The 23,144-nt window shown below is 56.5% G+C and overlaps 1 protein-coding gene across 1 annotated transcript in view; it reads left to right on the forward strand.

The window, feature by feature from the left end:
- Positions 1 to 23,144, forward strand: part of ABLIM2 (actin binding LIM protein family member 2) — a 112,488-nt gene extending 89,344 nt beyond the window's left edge. Inside the window, 5 exon segments of the mRNA XM_014566434.2 lie at positions 2,981 to 3,042; positions 8,761 to 8,815; positions 10,182 to 10,189; positions 10,394 to 10,474; positions 21,401 to 23,144. Of these exon segments, the coding sequence (XP_014421920.1) occupies positions 2,981 to 3,042; positions 8,761 to 8,815; positions 10,182 to 10,189; positions 10,394 to 10,474; positions 21,401 to 21,514 (320 nt within the window). The 3' untranslated portion in view covers positions 21,515 to 23,144.

The raw sequence follows: 23,144 nt of genomic DNA on the forward strand, positions 1-23,144 counted from the left end.
CTGAAACAATTGAGAAAGGAAAAAGAAAATCTCACAGAAGAAATACACTTCATAAAAAGGAATCAAATGGAAAGTATGGAACTGAAAAATAAAATAGCCAGAGGTTAAAAATCCACTGGATGGCTTCAACAACAGAACAGCAGAATATGACAGAGGAATCATCGAACTTGAAGATAGAACAACAGAAATTGTCCAATCTAAACAGCAGAGAGAAAATAGTAAAAAAAAAAAAAAAAAAGAAAAAGAAAAAGAAAAAGAAAGAAAGGAAGAGAAGAAAAGAAAAGAAAAGAAAAATGAACAGAGCCTCAGAGACCTGTGGGACAACACTTGTAACTGGAGTCCCAGAAGGAAGAGAACGGATCTGAAAAATGTTCAAAGACATAATGACTGGAAACTTATCAAATTTGGCAAAGGACATAAACCTATAGGCTCACGAAACTGACTGAACCCCAAGTGGGATAAGCCCAAAGTAACCCACACAAAACCCACCATAACTAAACTTATCAAAAATAAAGACATAAACAAATACTCTTGAGAGCAGCCCGGGAGAAAAGACATAATACGATGTTCCCTGCAGGCGACACCGATGCAAATGATGGCCGACTTCTCCCCAGAACCCGCAGGGGGCAGAGTGCGGTGACATGGTGTTTTTCACATGCAGAGAGACAGTTGCTGAATTCTACGTTGGGTGAATTTTCCACTCATTCAATGAGTAGAAAATTCAGATGTTCTCAGACAAAGGAAAACTAAGAGAAGTTTTTGCTGGCAGATGTGCTTCGCTGAAGAAAGGTCTCTGAACGGAAATGAAGTGATGAGAAGGTTTGGAAACTCAGAAAGGAAGAACAGCGAAAGGGAAAAATCAGGGTCAACATGACAGACCGTCCTTCTCTTTGTGAGTTTCTTATGTCATGTTTGATGACTGAAGGAAAAATTGTAACACCTGATGCAGGAGCTCAAGGCAGGAGGAGGAAAGAGCTGAGACAATCAGAGCTGACCAGTCAGGGAGCTGCGTGGCAGTGAGGTCTCCGCGCTCCGGGCGAGTGTGAGGCCCTGGGACCCAACAGTCTGAGCACGCGGCATTCTAGAAGCTGTCCAGGTGACGGCCGTGCACCCGGGGCAGAACCACTGTTAAGACCTGGTAAGGCTGAAAGTGAGGGCACAGCTGTGCCTGGAGCTCTGAGGCCGTGGCTCTCGAGCCCTCGTGTACGGCAGGGTGCCCTGGAGCGCCTGGGAGTCACAGCCCGCTGGGCCCCAGCCCTGGAGCTCTGAGCCCGCCAGTCTGGGGGGGCCGGAGGCGTGGCCTGTCTAGCAAGTTCCCGGCCGAGGCTTGTGCTGCTCGTGGGAGCCCCCGCTGTGACAACCCCGGCTCCAGCATCGCTGGCTGATCAGAGTTCCTGTGTGTCAGTGGAGGGTCCCGCAGATCCTCACCCTGACGGCCTCACATCCCTGAGTGTGCTGGGCTCAGTGTGTTAGACTAGGAAGCTGGCTAAGTCAGGAGCCCCCGTCTTGCGTCCCAAGGCTGGGTGACCTTGGGCAGGTCCCCCTGCGTCCCTGGGCCTCACCTCCCCTTCTGTGAGACGGGGGAGCTGGTGGGGTCGCCTGCCTGGAGGAGCCCAGGGCGACGGGAGGAGCAAGGGGGGTCCGGCAGGCCCGGCCCCGAGCGCCTTGTCCAGCTGCTGTCTCTCTAGCTCGCGTCTGTTTCATGTGTCAGAGTTCACGGAGATTTCCTGTGATGAGGGGGCTCCTCTGCTAAAGCAAGTCTGGGGCGTTGTAAAAGGCCCTTCCTGACCCCTGTTGGGAACCTCCCCGCCAGCCACCCAGGGCAAACAAGTGCCCGAGGCAGGTCCCCAGCAGAGGCCCTCCCTCCTGTGTGGCCTGTGCAGGTGTCTTCCGTGTCCTCGCTGAGCTCGTGAGGACCGCCCCCCAGATGAAAGGCGCCTGGCTCAGTCAGCACCCTTTGCTCAGAAGCAAGCCTTCCTGGAGCGGGTGGGTGGGCGGGCGGGCGGCTCTGTGCACAGCGCCCGCCTCACCTTTAGAGGCTCGGTCCTCGGTCCTGTGTCCTATACACACACGTGGCCTTGTGAACACAGAGGAATGAGACCCGCTGCCCCTCGGAGCCGTCTCGGCGGCTCCCAGGGCCAGCGCTGTGGGCTGGCGCCTGAGCTGCTGGGGCCCCCTGCTCTTTACCGGCCCCCAGGCCACAGGAGGACAGCTAGTTCAGGCACCGGGACAGGCCTCCTCGGGGTGCTTCCCCCCCGCCGGGGGGGTGTCGCCTGCCCCTCCAGGGGGGCCAGACTCTGCCACTTGTCCTCCTCTCCAGGATGCATCCCACACTCACCTCTGAGCCAGGAGCACCCCCTGCTCTCCGGGCGTGGCACCGAAGAAGTTCATGGGCGGTCTCAAAGCCCGGGGCCATCCCCAGGGCAGCCAGGGACGTGAGCAGTAGAGGTGGACCCGGTGTGAGATTCCCTCGGGGAATCCAGGGCCCCGTGTCTCAGACCTGCACTTTTTACTGGGAGAAAAACTAGACATTAGGATTTTACTGTGAAATCCCCCAGATGCAAACAGGTCAAGAGTTTTGAAAAATAGAGCAGTTTCCCGGCCACCTCTGGTGGGGCTGTCCTCGGCCTCTGGCACAGCCCTGCCTGCGCGGGACTCCTTCCTCACTCTGTCCCCAGCTCTCGCCGTCTGCTGGGTGACCTGGTGACATGACGCCATGGCCCGAGGCTGCCGGAGGACACGGGTGCCTCCCAAGGCCAGGTCAGGCTCCTTGGTGGTCCTGGTGTCATGGGTGGGCTCAGGGACGTCACCCCCTTCCTGGCTCATCTTCAGTCAGCGCCCTGGGGTCAGAGGTCTCAGATGAGGCAGGGGTGCTCTTCCGGGCGTCACCCGCCTGCCCTGCTGGCCTGGGCAAGCCCCTGTCTGGCGCCTGGCCGAGCCTGGCTGCGTGCGTGACGGAGCTGTGCTGTGTCTGTTTCAGGGTTCCCCTATTCCAAGTCTGACCCTGTCCCTGGACATGGCAAGAATGGCTTGGACCACCGGGTAGGTACTTGACCCCGCCCTGCTCACCCTCCCCGGCTCGTGCATACTAACATCACCTTGAGCCTAGCGTGGTTCCCGCAGCTTCATGGCCACGCAGCCAGGAGGAGGGGCCCCAGGGACTCGCTGCTCCAGCCAGGGCCAGGCCACAACCCAGCAACACCCCTTCCTCCCCTCTGCTCCCAGCCGCCAGCCCCCAGGGAGACCTCAGTGTGAGGGGGCTGGGGTGGTGGGGTCCCCCAGAGGAATCAGACCCTCCATAAGGCCCTCCTAAGCATTCTTCTTCTGAGACCTCGAGTCTAATAAGGACCTTAAAAGATGGGGATGTTCCGTGAGCAATGTGAGCCCAGGGTCTTTTCCTGGAATTCCCCTGCCCCGCTCTCAGCTCCGTCATCACCACTGATGGTGTCCCAGCACTGTGACTGTCCCCGGAGCCACCCCGAGGAGATGGCTTTCTCTGCCTGCTCCCAGCAGAAGGCTGCTTTGACCTTCTCTCCAGCTCCCCAAATCTCAGGACATGAGAATTCAATTCAGACATTCTGGTGCTGACTTGTCCCCCACATCTGGGCCTTCATGATGTCTGTCCCTCTTCCCACAGCTCTGCTAGGTCCCCAGTGAGGGCCCCTGGGGGGCAGGCATGATGGCACCAACCCCCCACACATAGAGCCCCTGGAGACTTGCCACCACTGTGGCAGCCTCTTCCCAGTCAGAGGAAGTCTGTCCACAAACCAAAGCAATTCACCCCCCAAGAGAAGCCACTCAAGTTTCTGTCCCCCTGTGTTGCCTTGGGGCAGTTATGGTGATGGGTGTCTAATGTGGGGGACAGTGTCCCCTCGGGCAGAACTCGAATCCAGGGTGCAGGCCACCAGCACATCCAAGAGCAGGCACCTGAGGGCTTTTGTCCGTCTCCCTCGGGCTCCGTGGGACCGCTGCCGTGTCAGTCCCCGGCCCTGCGCCTCTGCGTGGTTTGCGCCTTGTGACCCCGCCCACCCCACTAACTGTGCCCCCCGTTTGTTCTGGAATGGCCGAGTCGGAGTGCGCATGTAGCATGCTTCCCTGAATTCCCTTCTAAGGATTTCCCCACCTCTCACCTTCCAGGGAAAGCGGGGGCAGGAGAAAGTAGGACCCACGTCCCCAGGGCACCCACAGCCCCACGGAGTGTAGACCTCTCAGCTCAGCATGCAGGTCCTGAGGGCAGAGGGGGCCCGTCAGAGGGCCCTGTGCTCGCCTGGTACCGGTGTGCTCTGGCTCGGGGGCTGTGTGCACTGCGGACACAGTCTGGGCCACGTCCACACCGAGGTGCACCGCCCCGCAGGCCAAGTCCTGGGATTTCTCTCAAAATGTGAAAGACGATTAAGAGAATGATTCAACTGAGAGATGCAAAGGCTCGCGCCTTCCGTGATGGGGTCGTGCAGCCTCTTGGTTTACGTGCTGGATGGACATGGGTGGGTGGCTCCCTGCACCTGCAGAGTGGCTGGCAGACACTCCAGCCGCGAGCGAGTCTGGGAACAGCTGATGCAGGCGCTCAGGCAGGGACACTGTCTTCCTCCCTTTGCAGCCTGGAGAGCCAGACCCCCTGGGAAGGTCTCTCCTGCCAGCCTCGGGGTGGGGAGCCAAGTGTTAGAAGCCTGGGCGACCTTCTATCCATCCTGGGGAGTCGATCAAGATGGAGTTCATTGCCCCATGAAGATTTTTAGCTTTTCACGTTGCTTATCTGGGAGATTGGTGAAAATTATAGTTGACTTTTCTTTGGGACTCTTTTTCCTACTAATGTTCTTTTTTTTTAAGAGAAGTTTTTTTTTTTAATTGAAGCAAAGTCAGTTTAGAACGTTGTGTAGATTTTTGGCGTACAGCACACTTGTTCAGTCATACGTATACATCCATGCATTCTTCCTCATTATGGGCTACTATAAGATATTGAACATAGCTCCCTGAGCTGCACAGTGTAACCTTGCTTATCTATTTTATACGTAGTAGTTAGGATCTGCAAATCTCTCCTGTTTTTTCCTTCACTCTCTGTAAGACTCTTGCGTAACTTTATGCTTGTCTCTCCCTGGAGGGCTGGACCACTGATGGCCAGGCTGTTACAGCTCAGCCACGTCAGCACGCGGGCCTTCCCCGGAGGTCCCAAGGGGCACATGTCCACTCACTGACATCTGTGGCCAGCAGGGCTCCTCCGAGTCACGTGTTAAGTTGTTTCTGGGTTTATTTTCACTTTCAGAAAGGATCCGAGTTGAGCTAAATTAAAGGCAGAGAGGCAGTGTGACCAAAAACCCCAGAACACCAAGTCCCAAAGACGGAGAGGAGATTTTGTCAGAAGCACACAGAAGAGCACTGGGCGGGAAAACTTTCGAAGCTGAGCTGAGCGCCTGACGGCCGGGGCTTAGGGATAGATGTGAGCCGTTGTGTAGTTCTCACTGTCACGTGGAAGGAAGGAAGGAAGGAAGTCGGGAAACTGGGGGAGGCAGAGCTGGGCCTGGCTGCCGTCCTGGGAGGGACTTGCCACAAGCGCCAGCACTGTGTGTCCCAAACCTTGTCAGGGTGTCCTGCTAACGCACCTGCCGCAGAGCCTGCCACCTGGTGGATGTTCACACCTCTCTGTGGAATAAACAGGGAAACAGCCACCTACTAAAGGCTCTTCTGGGACGAGAGAGCGCTGGTCCCACGTGTACCACCTGGCCTGCTAGTGAGAGAGTGACCCCTGTCCACTGACAGATCTCTGTGGTGGTCCCTTGGAAAGAGACTCGTTTTGAAAAACCCTGATGCTAAGTAAGAACAGAATGAACTTTCCTACTAGAAGGCAAAGGCTGTCAGATTAGATCATTTAAGGGAAAAACAGACAAACATGTATCATCCCAAAATAGACACAATTTTTTCCCAGTAGATTGGAAGCCAAAGGAGGGGGAAGACGTGCCAGAAGCACAAGTAGAGAGAAAGCATGAGTGGCGACGCTAATATCAGAGAAGGCGGGAACTGAGGTGAAAGCGAATTAGTAGGATTAGCGGTACAAAGAGGGAACACGGGCTCGTGATGGCACAAGTTACAAAGCAGCTATGGCATTCATGCATTTACACGTACCAGGCGGCGTGGCAGTGCAGGAGACCTTGATCGAATGCACGCGTGGCAGGCGATTTGAATATGACTCTTGAAATCAACATGGATCTAGTGAAAGAAAAAATGCAGAGAGCAATGGAATAGTGCAAACAGCAAGTTCAGTCTAGTTGATACATGAAAGAAATTCGTATCTTTTGAATCAGGTTGTCACATGTCCATGAAACATTTATAAAAATGTTTATGTATGTCACTACAAAGAAAAGCTTAACAAGTTTTAAAAGTCTGATGTTTTCCAACTGTAATGCTGGAAAGAACACATGCATTAACCTCAGGCCACCCTGAGTTCAAATCTCAGCTCTGCCACTTACTGGGTGTGTGTTTGGGTAAGTTACTTAAGTTTTCTGAGTCTCTGCTTCCTGGTCTTTAAAAAAAAATTAGCTTTCCCTCTCAAGGATACTCTGAGGTAACATTATGGTTGTGAAATCTTTTCATAAGTTCTATATATAGTGTAGTTCCCAAGTGAACTCTCTACCCCTTCTTACTTCCACATCAGTGTCTATTGAGTGTAATTGCACCCTCCAATGCGAGCTTTGCAAGGAAAGAACAGTAGTCAGTGGCAAAGGGCCACAATTTATTCTCACTATTAGCAATCCCAGTATGATTTTTGAAAAGTAAAATACATGAGTTAAAATTTTCACAGTTCCATGTATTAGCTGTGTGATCTTGGGTAAGTTACTTAACCTCTCTGAGCTTCAGCCATAAAATGGCAATAATAATGCCCTCCTCCTGAGGTTGCAGGGGAGATTAGTGAATGTGTCTGCTGGTGCTGCCTTTGTGGGGCTTCCCTATCCACTTAGCTCTCCTCCCAGCCCACACATGGAAGCAGTGACCCAAGGCTCCCTTGCACCAAAAAGTTCCTGAAGACCCCACTCTGACTTGGCACTTGGAAGACCAGCAGTAGACTGCTCTCTCCCTGATCTCTACTGACACGGTGCACCCTCTCCACCCAGACGATGCCCTCACCCTCCCTCCATCTTGTCTTAGAGCCTGGCAGGTGAGAGGAAGCTGGTTCTGCTGCTAGGAAGTGAGTTTCCAACTGCCCAAGGTGGCTGTGGGGACCCGGGAGTTTTGACAGCCTGTGATGGAGGACAGTGGACACAAGGGGGCAGCATTTCTCTTTCATATCGCAAACAGGCCAGGTGGACGACGGCTGGTGGGTGGCGGGTTTGCCTTGCTTTATGCAGGAGGTTCCCTAACCAGACAGGTGCACGGGGAGGGTGGGGGAGTGCGTGTCAGTGGCCTGAGAAAATGTCTCCAAAAATTGATCTTGAAAACTCCCAAGGAGAATTGTTCTGGGGGTGAAGGAGGTGCAACGTCCCACCCCCTGCCCCGGGTCCCAGCGCTGGGACTACGCTGAGGCACAGGGGGCACTGGCCAAAGGACTCAGTAATCCAGATAAAATTCTAATGCAATGTTTTTTAAAGCCCGAATTAATGAAAAAATCAATAATGGACAAAGTATCAAAAACGTAAAGTCTGGCTCCAACCCTCCACCTACCCCTCTCCCCACCCTAGTCCCGGCATCTCTGGCCGCAGGTTCCCTATTTAGGATGAAGGGCTTTGGACCCGGTGCTTCCTGAGGCCCCGTCTGCCCCACACTCGCTGGGACTAAGACCAGCTCCTCCTTTATCTCTCATCACAGTATATTTGTGCTGAAAGCCCTTTTCCCTGTAACAAAACCCAAGAGTGACGCATATAATCTCCCCATTAACTGCAGAGCGCTCTGCACTGAAATTTAACCCCTGTACCCAATTTCGGAAACGCTGGCCAAGAGCCCAGACCCCCTCTCAGATGCTGTACCAGGTGGCAGGGATACAGGCACGAATAAAACATTTTTATCCACTATGGGTAGCGACAAAGCATGACTCAAGGTGCAAACACAGGTGCAATTTTGGATAGGAGAGGGACCCACTAACCTTGCAGGGCTCAGCACCTGCTTTACGGGGTGGGAACCCTCCGTAGAAGTTTGTAGGATGACTTTTTCAGGTGGGCAGGAAGGAAAGAGAATTCCAGACATTAATAGTCCTGATGCACTAAAATGGCAAAGTTTGCTGATGACGCTATGGACAAGTGAGGGGGGCATCTGAGACGGGTGGTGGGGCTCCCAGGTCCACAGCCCCACAGAGTGCCACCCCCTGAGTGTCACCATCAGTCACAGCCACACTGTGAGTGCTCATGACACTTGGGGTCTGCGCCGGGGACTTTACAGACACTGGCCACCCGAGCACCTGGGGATGGCGCGTCTGGGGGGAGCAGGGGCCCTGTGGAGCGGCTTCAGCACTGTGCCGGGGCCTAGCCTTCATCTGCCTAGTCCAGGCCAGCTGCGGAGCCCAGGGGCTGCACTCCTGGGAGCTGTCTTCACAGCGGGTAGGAACTCCCTGGACAGGCAGGGCCAGCATAGTGTGGAAGGCGGCAGCAGGCATGTAAGCAAAGCTGCCCGTCAGAAGCCAGCAGCCCGGGGGAGTGCGGCCGTGCACACGGCCCTTCCACGCCGGGCCTCAGCAGGCCCTGGGGGCTGACCCTCCTCCCTGGCCAGGCTGTCGGGACCCCAGCGACCGCCTGTCCCCCTGCAACCTGCCCCCTGCCGCCCTCTCTCTTTCTCTTCCAGAATGCCAATCTGGCCCCTTGTGGAGCAGACCTGGATGCCAGCTGGGGCACACGAGGTACAGGAAGCGGGGACCCCGTGGGTCTCTGGCTGGGGCAGGGGTCACTAACATGTTTCTACAAGTCTCATTCCGAAACCTCCCCTCCAAGGCAGCTGGCAGAAGCCTCCAGACGTCGTGGTGTGGGGGAGTCCGGGGGAGCTCACCTCCCTGCCTCTTCCAGCCAAGGGTCCCCCTCCATTCTCACCTTACCTGAGATGCTCCCCCGTCTCCCAGGTCCGGTGCTCCCCGTGTCCCACCCCAGGTGCCTACCTGCCTCCATCCTCCAGCACAGCCGACCCCATCCTGACTTGCTTGTCACTCCGGGTCACCTGGGGAGAGATCTGTGTTTGAATAACTGTCCCACGCCAGGGCCGAGGCCAAGCCAACACCCACTCTTAAATTCCGCGGTGATAAGGGAGGCAGAGCCACAGTGAGAGGCCCGGGGTCTGAGCCAACCCAAGCTGGGCCAGATCCCCCCCAGCCCTGCTCACCATGCGGCCTCCCTGGGCTGCACACCAGCAGGGCTGCCCGCAGGGAGGCTGGTGTTACTAGCGTGACCCGATCACGTGGCAGGTGCCGGCCTGAAGGCTCTGCCAGCCCTGAGCTGCCGGACCCCGCGATGCTCTCTCACTGTTGTCACTGAGAATGGCGGGGGCCAGCTCTCATGGGCTGGTTCACACTGGATGTCAGAGTTGGGGTCGGGGGGTGTCGCAGCCTATTCCCCCTGGCCAAGCAGGTCTCTGGGCTCGGAGGTGGCCCAGCCAGCACCCCACATGCCACGTGGGGACATCCAGGGACCCAGTGTCCGAGCCCCACACCAGGGTCTCCCTCCCGAGCCGGGCTTGCGGCCCGGATCCCGAGACACCGGTGTGTGGGCTCTGCGCGCTCATGAGGCCTCTCGTCCGCACGACTTTATTTCTTAACGAGCTGCTGTTAGTCTGGAAGAAAAACTTTTTTAAAAGCTAGCGTGCAGAGCTCTGTGTTTAAAAGGAGGAGCTAAAGGGTTAAGAAGGTAAGACAGTAAGAGGCTGGGGGCTTGGACCCCAGCGAGGCTGCCAGTCTCCACAGGGGGGGCGGTGGGAAACCAAGACAGCCCGGACCACCGGGGAAACAGCATCGCAGCCGGGAACACACAGGGCCACGTCCGGCTCCTAGTCTGGCCTCCAGCCTCCTGACCATGCCTCCTGCTCCTGGCTTCCCGCCGGAGACCCTCAGAGCCCAGCCCCGCCGAGGATTAGGGTCCCTTGCAGGCTGCTGTGGGAATCGGGGACGGCATGGCCCGGCCGACCGCAGGGCGGGGGCTGCAGGGTGGGGCTGCGTCCACCGTCAGGACAGTTCCTGCGCATTCTAACCCGGCCCGTGTGGTCTCCGCTCTCTCTTACAGAATACAAGGTAAGAGGGCCGCCAGGCCCGCGCCGCCCGCCGCTGCCGCGCCCACCTGCCCAGGGTAACAGTCCCCTTTGTTGTGCTTTCCCCACGAAATGTGTGTGTCAGATGCAGGCGCAAGTAGGTACCTCTCCGTTGGCCTCGGGCTCAGCCCCCGTCCCGGCACCCGCTCGCTTCCCGGCGTGAGCCCGTGCCTCCTTCTCCCCGCAGATCTACCCCTATGACGCCCTCATCGTCACCAACCGGATTCGCGTGAAGCTGCCCAAGGACGTGGACCGGACGAGGCTGGAGGTGAGGGGGCCCCTGGGGTGAAGGGTCACTTCTGCCGAGCAAGTCTCTGCTGCGGCCTCGCCCACGGGGTGCACACCCATCGCCCGTGATGTCCCCGCGGGGACCGCGCGGGGCTCGGAGTCGAGGACCCGCGTGGTTTCAAAGGCTGGAGAACATGGTTATGTGCCCATCAAAGATGGCTTTGCAAAGAGGATCACAGCTGCTTGCTGTTGGGGGCAGGAAGCCTTCGTAGCGAGGCCGAACGTGGCGATGTTCGCCTGAGCACCGACACTGAGAACACCGGCACGGTTGTGTTAGCGGATAGAGGGACCCCTAAATTAGGAGGCCCACCAAAGTGTGGGTTCTTGCCTGCTGGCTGGAAGAATTCACAGCTGAGGCAGAGGGACAGGGCGAGACTGCTTTTATTTCTTATAAGAGGAAAAGGAAGGAAAGAGCTCGAGCAGGGAGAAGGGAAGAAAAAACACCTGGGCGAGGAAGAGGTGCCGGAGAGGGGAGCCGGCGGCCAAGCGGGCGGCAGGGACGGCTCCAGCCCGGGTCAGGCCACGTGGACTTCATGAGCGGCTTCCACCCTCACGTCCTCGTTCCGGGTGTGACGCAGCCAATCAGCCGTTGCTCAGATGTTTTAGTTCTTGTGTAGGCTTTTCCGGCTGCTGTCAGGGCAATTGTCAGCTGTCACAGTGCTGGTGGGCGCGTCACTCAGTGTGCTGATGTGTTACGGTGAGCGCATGACGAGGTTCGAGGTCCCCTGGGAGTCGGATCCTCTGCCATCTGGGACTGCGTAGGTTCTAGCCAGTTCTTGTTCCTTCTCTGCAGCTGCCTCCTGAGCCCTAGATGAGGGTCACTGGTTTCTAGTTGAGGGAGGGGCAGGGGTATGATCCTGGGGGCAACAGCCTTGGTCACAAAAGGGAAAGTTGGTTTTAATTAGAATGCTTGCCATCTGGTGGACCCCGCATCTGCCCAAAAATCGTCTCCAGAGACTCTGTTCAGCCGTGAAGGTTTTAAAGGGAAGTAAATATTCTCAGTCAATCATTGGGTTAGGTGGCCAGAGTCCTTGCCATCCCCCAGGGCCTGCAGGCTTGTCCCATCAGCTGCTCGGGCCTGCTCTTCTCTGACGCAAGTGATGCAGGAAACTGGATGTGGGGCGTGAGCAGGGCCGTGTCCCAGGCCTTGGCTGAGCCCCTGGGGCGTGCCCGCCAGGTGTGGGGCCTTGGCTTCGCGCAGGAAAGAATTGAAGCACGAGCCACCGCTGAGTAAAGGTAGGTTAATTTAGAGAGATACATACTGCACAGAGTGTAAGGCCAGAGAAAGGGCCAGGAAAGAGGTGCGGGAATCGGGTGCTCAGGTTAGAGTCAAAGTAGGCACACACTCCATAGACAGAGTGCGGGCGTCTCCAAAGGGGAGGCAGAGCGCCAAGGGCCGCTCGGCGTGGTGGTGTCACTTTTTATGGGCTTGGTAGCTGCACAAGCCTACAGGTGGGACCCTTCCAACTGCTATGGGGAAGGGACTGGGAGTCCCAGGAATTGGGCCACCGCCCATTCTTTGGCCTTTTTGGGTGAGCCTTGGGGCTGTCATGGCGCCTGCGGGCATGTTATTTGATCCCGCTGTTACAATGAGCACATAATGAAGCTCAAGGTCTACTAGGAGTCAACCCTCTTAATCCTCCAGGCCAACTGGGAGGTGAATCTTCCAGCATTTTTGTGTTAAATTGCTGTCATTCCTTGAGTGGCTGCCCTGCCCCCTTCCCTCCTGTCTCTTCAAGACCAGGCAGGCCTGGAAGAACCCCCATCTCAGACAGGCCAGCAAGGCTCCGGAGCCCTGATCTCCACCCTTTAAGACCAGGGTATTAACATCCACTGGGAGAGTGGCTGTGCACACGGGGGACAGGGACGCGGACAGGGACGCCGTTATGGCTGCAGCCCCGGGGACAGGCTTGTCCGTCTTGATCCTTTCTGCTGCAATGATAGGAACCTGACCCAAGGTGGTTTAAGCAAAAAGGGAATTGCTAGCTCCTGCGACTGATGGGTCCCTGCAGGTGGGGCTTGACCAAGTCTCCAGACCCGGATTCTTTCCTTCCGTCTCTTGACTGCCTCTGCGTGTGTGTTGGCCTCACTGACGGGCCAACTTTCACCTCACCTCCTCTAGGCTCAAAGTGTGCAAGGGCTGGCTCTCAGGAGCCCCAGCCAACACCTCACCTCCACCTCTGGCTGGGTGATCTGACCAGCCCTGAATCAACCAACCTGACCCAAGGACCACGACGCCCCTGCTGGCCAGGTCCAGCCACATCCGGCCCCTGCCCCAGAGCTACGGGAGAGCTGAGACCACCTGAGCTGAGTGGACCTAAGGGGGCTCCCAGAGGGCCTCTGGGACCTGGAGTCTGGAGACAGGGACAAGGGTGCTGGGCTCACACAGGCAGCAGGGGTCCAGCTGCAGGGAGGGGTGGGGCTGAGGCCAGGGAGCCCACGGATGCCACAGGCAGGCAGTACAGTCTACCAGCCGAGACTTGGAGTCCCTGGGGGCATGTGGGGCATTGTGCTGGGCAAAGGACCACAGAGCCAAATGACCCCAGGGCCTTTGCTCAGGAGGCTAGTCACTTAGTGGTACATTTGGACCTCACTCCGGAGAAAAGGAAGGATGGGGGTGGAAATGTTCTGACCTGTGAGGACAAGTGTGGATGGTGCTGGGGGCTAGGGGTGGGGCAGCAGGGCGGGGCAGGGAAGCTGTGGTGGGAGCCTAGGCGAGCCCCTGGAGAGCTCCGAGCACAGGAGCACACAGAACAGGCCTGGAGTCAACCTTAGGGGTGCCCGCCACGTGGTTTGAAAGACAGGGCCCTGGGCAGCCCTGACTGGACCTCATGCGCGATAATCCCTGCTTTCTCTGCTGGGGACGTGAGCTTTGGTTCCTGCTGAAGCTGAGTCCTGATTAATTGTGTGGTCATATCCCGCTGCTGTAAAACGGGGTGCTCCCGCGGCTGGGGCTCACAGACCAGGAGCTGCCCGGAGGACTCGCATTTGTTGTGCATGAGTGTTCCTTGAGCCTGAGTGCCCTGGGGGCTCCCGGCTCTCCCCACCGGTGCCTGCTACTCCTGACACCACAGTGGCCTGGAGGCCACGAATCCTTTGGGACTGGCTCCTCCCCTCTTGGGACAGGGGTGCACTTGAACTGACTCCCATTCCCTACCTTTTATTTTGCTCTAATGCAGAATGAAATTGCAAAACATCAAGTGATTAATATATGTAAATGTTTCTCTTAAAAAAAAAACCTCTGGGTAATGGGTTTAATCGCCCAAATCTCCAAGAACACACCCAAGGGTGCGTCTGTCTGTAATCATCCTCTTCCTGATCTAAGCCAAGTCAGGAGGCAGATTGGAAGTGTTACCACAAACAGGGCCTCATCCCACATCCTTCAGGGCTTGGAGCTGGGTTGTGAGCCAGAAGGGAGGGGCTCGGGAGGGGCCGCATCCCAGCAGGAGAGGAAGGGACACTGATGTTTTCATTTCAGGGGAGAGAGCTTTATTTTTAATATAAAAACAATTCATCACTCTTGTAAAAATCCAGAAAAATACCAAGAGGAACATAAACATCACATGGAATTCCCCCCAGAGTCATAACTCCTGCCATGTCTGCAGGCGGCCGGACGTGCCTCCGGAAGTCTCTTTTCCACAGATACCCAGAGACCACGGAATTCTGTGTGGGATAAGTGGGCTCACGCTGTTTATGCAGTGTGACATCTGCTTTTTTCTTTTGAATTTGATGTGAGCATTTTCCATGGCAATTAATGTGGATCTTCACATCCTTCTGGATGGCTGCGTGGCGGTCTCATGTCTTGTTCGGCACAGGGGAGGGTCCGAAAGGCCAGGCTGTGGAGTGGCAGGCCGTTGGCCGGGACTCAGTCACCTGGCAAAGGTGTGGGTCCGCCGTGTGCCCAGTAAGAGGAGAGGAAGGATGTGAGTGCACAGCTGGCGGTGCCCAGCACTCCTCTATCTGGTGGGTTCCTGGAAAGAAGACCACTCCGTCGAATGGTCAAGCCTCGTGTTCCACCCTTACCGCGTGTGCTTGTGGATGTGGCAAAGTGTATATGTGCCAGGCACTGAGCCAGGGCCCTGGGGACGTACAATGAGCAAAAACCAGCATGAGCTCTGCTCTCACAGACTGTCTGATGGGGAGCAGGCATCAATCAACTGATTACCCAAGTGAGTGTGTAAAATTATACCCGGGGTTAGGGCTTTAAAGGATAGGGACGTGGGCCTGTGAGCATTTAAAAGGGGGTAACAGTTAACTGGGTGCAGTATGTTGCCTGCACATGTGTGTGTGTGTGTGTGTGTGTGTGTGTGTTTGTACACTTGCACATAAGGTGAGGGATGCCAAGTAGGAAGAGAATTCCAGGAAGCACGTGCAGCACGTGCAAAGGTCCTGGGGCAGGAGGCAGCATAGGCTGTTTGAGGAGAAACTGGAAGGAGGCTGTGGCTGTGATTGGGCAGGTGATGGACAGGGAGGTGGGGCCAGGCTTTGTAGGGCCCTGGGCCACGTTAAGCAGTTTTGTTTCTAGCCTAAAAGTGATGGCTTTTAAGTTGAGGGACTCTGTGATTATGTTTGTAATTAAAACAATGCTAATGCTGCATCATGAAGCCTGAAGTGGCTGCATGGATGCAGGGAGACTGTTTCAGAGGCAATTGGGTTGTCCCGGCCAGACATGATGGCATCTTGGAAAAAGTGGTGGCAGTGCAGGGGTGAGAAGTGGTTGATTCAGTCCGTATTCGGGAGAGTCCAGATGGCAGGACTTGGTGATGGAAGGTGTGTTGCGCTGAGGGGCAGGGACACACCTGGCGTGACTCCAGGGTGGCAGGATGGGGTGATGGGTAAGTGATGATCACTTGATGCAGCAAGATTAACCCAGATTCTAATGATTGACATTCTGTCCTACGACGCACTGGACGAGGGAATTCAGCACGCTTAGCCTGGCAAAGTGAAAGGCTCCACGTAGGCACCTGGTGGCACATGGTAGATACACCACTGAGGGCACAGCAGAGGCTGGCAGCCTGCCTGTCTCCATCCTGAGTTCCCTCCGCTCACTGTCGGGGTGGTGGTAGGTGGCGGCTGATGACTTGATGGCCGCAGCATCCTTTGTGCACTGATATGGCTGGCAGTATTTTTCATTCACACAGACATAAGCATTTATTAAGACGTTTAATTTAAGGAATTGGCTGCCATAATCATGGGGCTAGCAAGCATGAAATCTGCAGGGCAGGCTGAAAGCTCGGCAGGAGTTGACTGCTTGGAGGCAGAAATTCTCCTTCCCCGGGAAGGCTCAGTGTTTGCTCCTGGAGTGGGTGAGGCCCACCTCACTGCAGAGGGTAAACTTCACGTCAAGTCAAGCTGCCTGTAGGGGTGACCACATCTACCTTCACAGCAACCCCTGGCCTAGTGTTTAGCCCAACAGCTGGGCTCCAAGACCTGGCCATGCTGACACGACCAGAGAGCAAAGGCTGACGGGTGAACAGGTGGACAAGGGGTGTCTGTCGGCCCGAGGCCTGGGGGCCACGTCCAGGGGAGTGGCCCAAGGTCCTCTCTGACTGCTCGGCAGAGGCAGGGCTAACGGGCAGTGGAGCTGCAGTTTCTGGAGCCCGCCTCCGCCAGGCCCTGAGGCTAAGTGCACACCTGAGTTTGCTCAAGCAGAAAAAGCCCAGGTTGTAGGAATGTGCCTGGAAACCAAGGCAGTTAAAGACGCTCTCCTTTGTTTAGACTCATCCAACCGGTCTGATGAGAACCTGGTAGACTGATGGTGATGGATGGGTGGGTGTGTCTGAGAGCTGGATCTGCCCCCGCACCCAGGACTTTAGGGCCTCTGAGGTGAGACCCAGCACCGAAAAGGAGCAGTCCTCAAAGGCCAAGTGGCAGGCAGGGATTTCGGGGGGGGAGGGAGGAGGGGTCCACAGCGGAGAGTAGGGCAGGCCAGTGGAGTCGGCCAACGTGGAAGGAGTAGGCAGCTGGGAGGAAGTGTGGCAGGGAAGGTGAGAGCTGGGACTTAGATCCAGGGATGCAAACAGCTCACATTGTCCCTGGAAGAGGGTGAGAGATAGGCCCATCCTGCTGTCCTGCCCTCATGAGCTGAGAGCCAGAGGAGATCAGGACTCAGTAATGAGGAACAGGGCATGGCCTGGGGCCTGATTGGCTAGTGCAATCCAGGAGAACACCCTGGAGGAGGGGACATTTGAGACTGGACCTGGAGAATGAGGAGGAGCTGCTGTGTGAAGCTGGGGGAAAGAGAAAAGAAAAGAGTCTGGCACGTTCCAGAACCTTTAGATGCCCATCACGGAGCAAGGCGGAGGTGGCAGAGGTGGGCAAGTGACAGGGGGCCTCCAGGACACTTGGCAGCCCTGTCACTTCACCTCTCAGAGCTCTGTCCCGTGATAGAGAGCTCTGGCCCTCGCCAGGCACAGAAGGCGCTTCACAGATGGCAGCAGCCATTGTCGTGATGACAATGCCACTATGGTGATGATGTCGCTCCTGTGAAGTGGGCGGGCACTCCAGAGCTTAGACCCAGCTCAGCAGGACTCACCTCTGCAGACAGGGCCTCCGCCTGCTGTGTCATGGGTCAGGAATGCACCGTGGGACCCAGTCCTCAGAAGAAGCGCAGCCCCTCGCTGGCCCAGAGTCACAGGCTGAGTGGGTCTGAAGCCGGAGCCCACCGGGGGCCAGGCAGCAGCTGGCGGGCTGCAACGGAGCATCTGAGCTTGGTGAGGTGCAGGGAGGTGGGTGCTGGGTGCGCCCTGCAGGGGAAGTAAGCCAGGCCAGTCCCAGAGCACCCACCCCATGGCTGCATGCCCTCAGGTGAGACACGTGACTTCTCTGAGCCTGGGTTTCCTGAAGCTGTAAGATGAGCAAGAGAATCTCAGGGCAGGTGAAGATGGTAGCAAATGTCCTAGAGTCTCTGGCTGTAGCCTGGCCTGTGGTCCTCCATCAGTGCTGGAGAACTGTGGGCATCAGATTCCGAACTGGGGTCCCTAAGTAGTTCTTAGGGCATCCACAGGGCCCTGATCCTCAACACCAAGTGTGTAGGAGTGTGCATGTTTCCAAGATGGATCACTTCGTCTATGTGTCTGAGGGTCCACGACCACAAACGGACAGCATGGATGGCCCAGCCTTGGTGTGGACAGGCCTCGGTGGGCCCTTCTGCCAAGGGAAGGGGGGACCCCAGCTCTGTGGCCCTGCCTGTCTGAATGCCCAGTCATCTTGAGGACCTGCAGGCGGCAGCTTCTCAGGAAGAGCCCTGGACTCCTAACCAGAAGGTTCGAATATGCCGCTTTTGGGCTGTGTGACACAGGGGATGTCACAGCCCCGTCTGCAGCCATCTGCATCCTCTGAGCACCACTGCCTCGCACACACTCTCTTCCCGCCCAGGTGTGAGCGCATCTGCGCACCTGGCCCAGTGCTGGCTGGTTCCCAGCCAACGTTCCTCTGCTGAGCTCTCGCTGCCAGCGGAGGTTAGTGGTTACTGAGTCCTGTCTTCAGGGAACCCTTGCCAGTGGAGGCGGGTTACAAGGGTAAGTTAGATCATCTCTCTTAGAAACTACCCTATGGCTGTTAAGATACTGGGAGAAACATCATTAAGGCTTTGCGAAGCATCAAGGCTTCCAGGTTCCGAGACCCACAAATGAACTTAATTGCCTTCTGACCCACCCGCCCATCATGTGTGAGGTCTCTGTGGGGTGGGAGCAGTCTAGTCTGGTTTATGTCTGCATCCCAGCACCCGGCGTTGCACACGTGAAGGAGGAGAGGGCAGGGCAGAGGCAGCCCCTCCCCCGCTCCCCACGGGGTCCTGGGCACCCGCCCACCCCTGCCGTGGGGCGCCTGTTATGTAGTAGGGCTCACCTAGTGCAGAGTCCAGCAGCTCCTGGGGCTACTCCTGTGGTTCAGTTTTCAGGAAGTTTGCACACTGGTTGTTGAACCTAGCCATTTCTGAAAAACAAATACTTGTGATTATATAAATTAGATTTAAAGCAAAGGTAATAAAACCCAACTCTCCCCACTCCCAGTGCTGCAGTTCAGTACTGTCTGGGCTCTCGAGGTTACCTGCGTCTCTTACATCTGTGTGGGAGAAACATCTGGTTACCTGCCGCCGCTGAGCGTCTCTCTCCAGCTCGGCATTCGGAGGTGTCAAGTTGGAAGCTTGAGACTGGCTGTGGTGTGAGTATCACACCACAGACAGGAGCCCTGAGGGCTCTGGGAGCCCGGGGTAACGGGCAGTCAGGAGAGGCCTCCTGGAGGAAGTGAGGGCAAAGCCCAGGTGTCAGGAGTGTGGGAGCAACCCGGGCGGACGAGGAGGGGCTGGCATTCCAGGCAGAATGGGCGACGGCACGGATGGGACTATTCCCATTTTGCAGACGTCACAGCTGAAGCTGTGTCAGTCAGCACAGCTGGACGGGCTTGAACCAGGACCGGATCCCTGTGTGTCCAGCTCCTGGGCCTGAGGTCTTTGCATGACAGTGCCATAAAGGGTGACATTTAGGCACACCCCCATGTGGGACCCCTGCCACGCTGCCAAAGTGGACTCCTCCCACGGGCGCTCCTTGGGAGACCAGTGTACCCCAGGAGCGAGGCCGCCCCGGAACGTTCCTCCGCCAAGTCGCCGTGCCCCAGGCTTCCTTCCTGCCAGCTCTGGAGGGAGCTCAGCCCCTTCCGGCCTGGGCAGCTACCTGGGACAAGGCCGCCTGCCTCCTGGGGGGCCTTCGGGAACCAGGGGCCAGGGAAGGGTCTGGGCTCAGAAAGCCAGCTCCAGCCTCTGGGGTCACTTGTGCCCCACCATGCCCCCCCGCGGTGGCAGGCACGTGGGGAGGCAGAGTCTGTGTGTCTGTGTGTCTGGGTGTGTGTATGAGTGTGTGTCTTTGTATGTTTATGTATGCCTGTGTGGCTGTGTATGTCTGTACGTGTGTATGTATCTGTGTGTATCTACATCTGTGTGTGTCTGTGTGTGTGTGTGTGCGCTCTGAGGACTCCAGGCCCAGATTCAATTAGGAGGGACTTTTGTAACTTAGCAAAAAAGGGTCTCTTGTGTTACCTCCCCCATACCAACCTGGCAGCTGGGCCCCACAACGCACAGCATGGCACACAGATTTGGTGATTTTCGTGAAAAACAAAAATGATTGATGTTTTTGCTTTTCAAAGTTTCCCAGATGTCTTTGCACATTTCTCTCTTGATCATCCCAATAACCTTTAGAATGAGTGGTTTCGCTTTCAATTCAAGGAAACCACCCTTTGGGGAACAAGAATGGAGGCATTTTTTCCACTATATAATTCACAATTTTAATCACTTTAAAGTATACAATTGAGTGGCATTTAACCCATTCTCCATGTCATACAACCCGTACTGCCTCTAATTCCAGAACATTTGTACCACCCCAGAAGGAAGCCCCACACCCATTAGCAGCCCTGGCAGCGACAAGGCTCTTTGGTCCCTGTGGACCCGCCCGTGCTGGACGTTTGCTGTACATGGAATCACAGAGCAGGTGGCCTTTGTGTCTGGCTTCTTTCTATAGCTGGTGTTTCCAGGTCTCACCAGTGTTGTCACGCACGTCACAGCTTCACTGCCTTTTACAGAAAGAACTAGGTTCTAGAGGACCGACCCATCTCATTTTCTGTATCCATTCGTCCTTCGGTGGACAGTGGGGTTGTTTCCACTTTTGGCCATTGTGGACAATGTGGCTGTGAATGTGGGTGTGCAGGTGCCTTTTTGAGTTCTGGGCTTTGATTCCTTTGGGTCGACCCAGGGGTGAGCTGGGTCACGTGCTAATTCTGGTCAGCTGATGGGGGAACAGCCAGACTGGTTTCCATCTGCTGCACAGAAGCCACACGTCTCAAAAGGAGGCAGAAGGGGAACTTGAACTAGGTCCTTTGGGGCCAGAGCCTGACCCCTCTTGCTGCAGACCGCCCCAACCTCCTTTCCATCTTCTCCTCGGCCCTCCCTGGCAGGAGGCGAGCAGCAAGAGCACAGCCTCACTCCCCAGGGGCGCCTCCTAGGAGGGCTGTGGCGGCCCCCTGTGCCGGGGCTTGAAGGACGAGGAGGAGCCCCTCAGTGCCTGCCAGGGGAAGACAGATGTGAAGGGAGCTGGCACGGTCAGGAAGGTGTCTAGAATCCCGGTGGTTGTCAGGGGAGGCTGTGTCGAGCTTGCTCTGACTCAGATCACAGTAAGTGTGCCCAACATACCCTGGTCCTGCCAGCCCCCAGGGCTGACCTGCACTGACCCCTTCACCCCACAACTCCAGGGGGTGCCAGGATGACCCCATTCACAGGTGAGCAGACTGAGGCTCCCAGAGGCCAGCTGGCTCGCGCAGCATCCCAGAGGCTCTGGCATAGGTGCCCTTGACATCATGCTGTTCAGCCTTTCCCTTGTGCCCCCAGGACTGGGGCTCAGAGAGACCAAAAACTCGCTCAGGGTCACACAGCAGAGGCTGGGGAAGTGGGAGGGTGTGAACGCAGGCCTAGGCCTGTCTGGCTCCTTTGCTCATCTTCCATACCTCATCCGTGAAATGGGGGCATAATAAACCATCCACTTCTTGCTCTGAAGCGGTAGCGGGGAAAATTAAATGAAACTCTAATGACACCACGTGTGCACTGAAACCCTAGCGCTTCCCAGGCGGTGGAGGTCCTTGTCCTGGGCGCTCACGGACTCGGTCTGCAATGCGAGGTGCGTTTGTACGTGTCAGGAGTCAGGGCTCTGGCCCCAGCTCTGCAGCTGCTCACTGTGGGTCCCTAACGGAATCGTTTCCCCCTGGGTTTGGTTCTGACAGCTGCAAAGTGGAATGATGGGGACCCCGCAGGAATGTGGGGGGCCAGAGGGACCCGCGTGCGCTGGGGGTCACCCCGTCCTCGCCGCAGAGCCTGCCTCTGGTGGCTGACTGCTCTCCTCTGGGTTCTCTTTATTCCTTGAAGAGACACTTGTCGCCCGAGGAGTTCCAGGAAGTGTTTGGGATGAGCGTGGAGGAGTTTGACCGCCTGGCCCTCTGGAAGAGGAACGACCTCAAGAAGAAAGCCCTGCTGTTTTGACGCTGCCGCGGCGCCTGACCACGGAACGCCTGCGGGAACCACCGCACCCCTCCTACCGCACCGGCTCTGGCTTCTCTGTGTCCGCAGGAGGGGCGGGCGGGCGGCGCCTGGGCGGGGCCGGGCTGGGGGCGGGGCGGGCGGAGGCCCCACCCACGGCAGGTACAGCCCCGTTTCTGGCCGCCGCGCTGCTGCCCAGGCACCCGGCTTTGCACTGCTCCTTCCGCGCTGTTGCTTGCCATCCAGGAGATGCTGCGGAGTAGCTGTCCCCGGAGATGGAACGTTTAGACAACCGCAGCCCACCTTCCTGGCCTCCCCCACCCTCGCTAGGCCCTCGGGGCACAGAGGTGACAGGACTTGAGATTTGAGGAGGCTTGTCAATGACAGGTCATGGGTCGGTGGGCGCACAGCTCCCGGGGTCCTGGGGAGGCAGGGCCTGGCACACTGCCCCGGGACAGGGGGAGCGCTGCGGGCACCCAGGGCTGCGGGAAGCGTGAGGACTGGATTTTTGCCGCCTTTGTGACGAGTTTAGGGAGAACTTCAATTTAAGGGGGCACCTCCTGCCAGGGCCCTCCGTGCACTGCGTTGTCCTTCCAAATCATCCCTTAGATGCCTAAATGATATCTTTAAAGTAACAGAAGTTTTTATTTTATTAAAAAGTATAGCCTACTTAAACATAAAGACGGCATATATAAAGAGTTTAATTTTATGATCCCGCTAAGTGGGGAGCGCCTCCAGCCTTATTTCTCCACCGTTCGGATCTGTGTGGTTTCAGTTTTTGGTGTGTTCCTGATACATAGGACTCCTTGTCTGTTTTCTTTTTGCCTTTTTGCTTTTTGCCCTGTCACACAGGTACCTTGAAAAGCAGGCAGCCCCCACCCCACCTGCCCACCTAATGCTGTTTGTAAGTACAGCCACCAGTGTTTTCCTGTTGTTCTCCAAGTCTGGGAGAGAAAACTTCCTCCCCTGATGGCCAAAGCCCCAGAATAAAGGATTTCCACGTTCCCAGCCTGCCCCTGACGTGGTTTGGTGGGACCCCTTTGCGACCTGGCCTGGAATCCCAGCTCCGCCTGGAACACAGACACTCCCAGGGAGTGAGGCTCATGCCTGGTCCTGAGACTGACACCCAGACACTTGGGGAGACAGGGATGGGAGATGTTGCCTAAATCTGCGAAGTCAGCAGAGCATCTGCAGCAGAGGGTCAGTGGGTCCCCAGTGGGAAGGTATCCTGTTTGTAACTAGGTGTGGGTTTGTGTGCGGCGCCTGACCCAGGATGTTTGTAAAGTGCGCTGAGAGGCCTGTGAAACATGACAGTAGTGTCCCCAGAGTCTGTCTCCCCGTCTTTGTGAAGCTGCATCTTTCCCTGTGTCCTGACTGTTTCCATCCATGCATCAACATCACTCAGCTTTCTTTTGGCCCCCAAACCTCCAAGTCCCGCTGCGCACCTGGCTTCTCACCAGCCTGGCTTGGCCACGGAGGGAGTCCTCAGCACCCAGCGTCCCTCCTTCCATTGTGCAGTCTGAGCCCGTCACTGGAAAGCCCCCTTCTCTCATTAGTGAACGTCATGTCGGACCCCAAGGGGGCCTGGAAAAATAAAGGATGATGTATTATAACTTGTGAAAGTGAAAAGCCA

The sequence above is a fragment of the Camelus ferus genome, chromosome 2 (genome assembly GCF_009834535.1).
Source record: "Camelus ferus isolate YT-003-E chromosome 2, BCGSAC_Cfer_1.0, whole genome shotgun sequence".
Taxonomy (NCBI): domain Eukaryota; kingdom Metazoa; phylum Chordata; class Mammalia; order Artiodactyla; family Camelidae; genus Camelus; species Camelus ferus.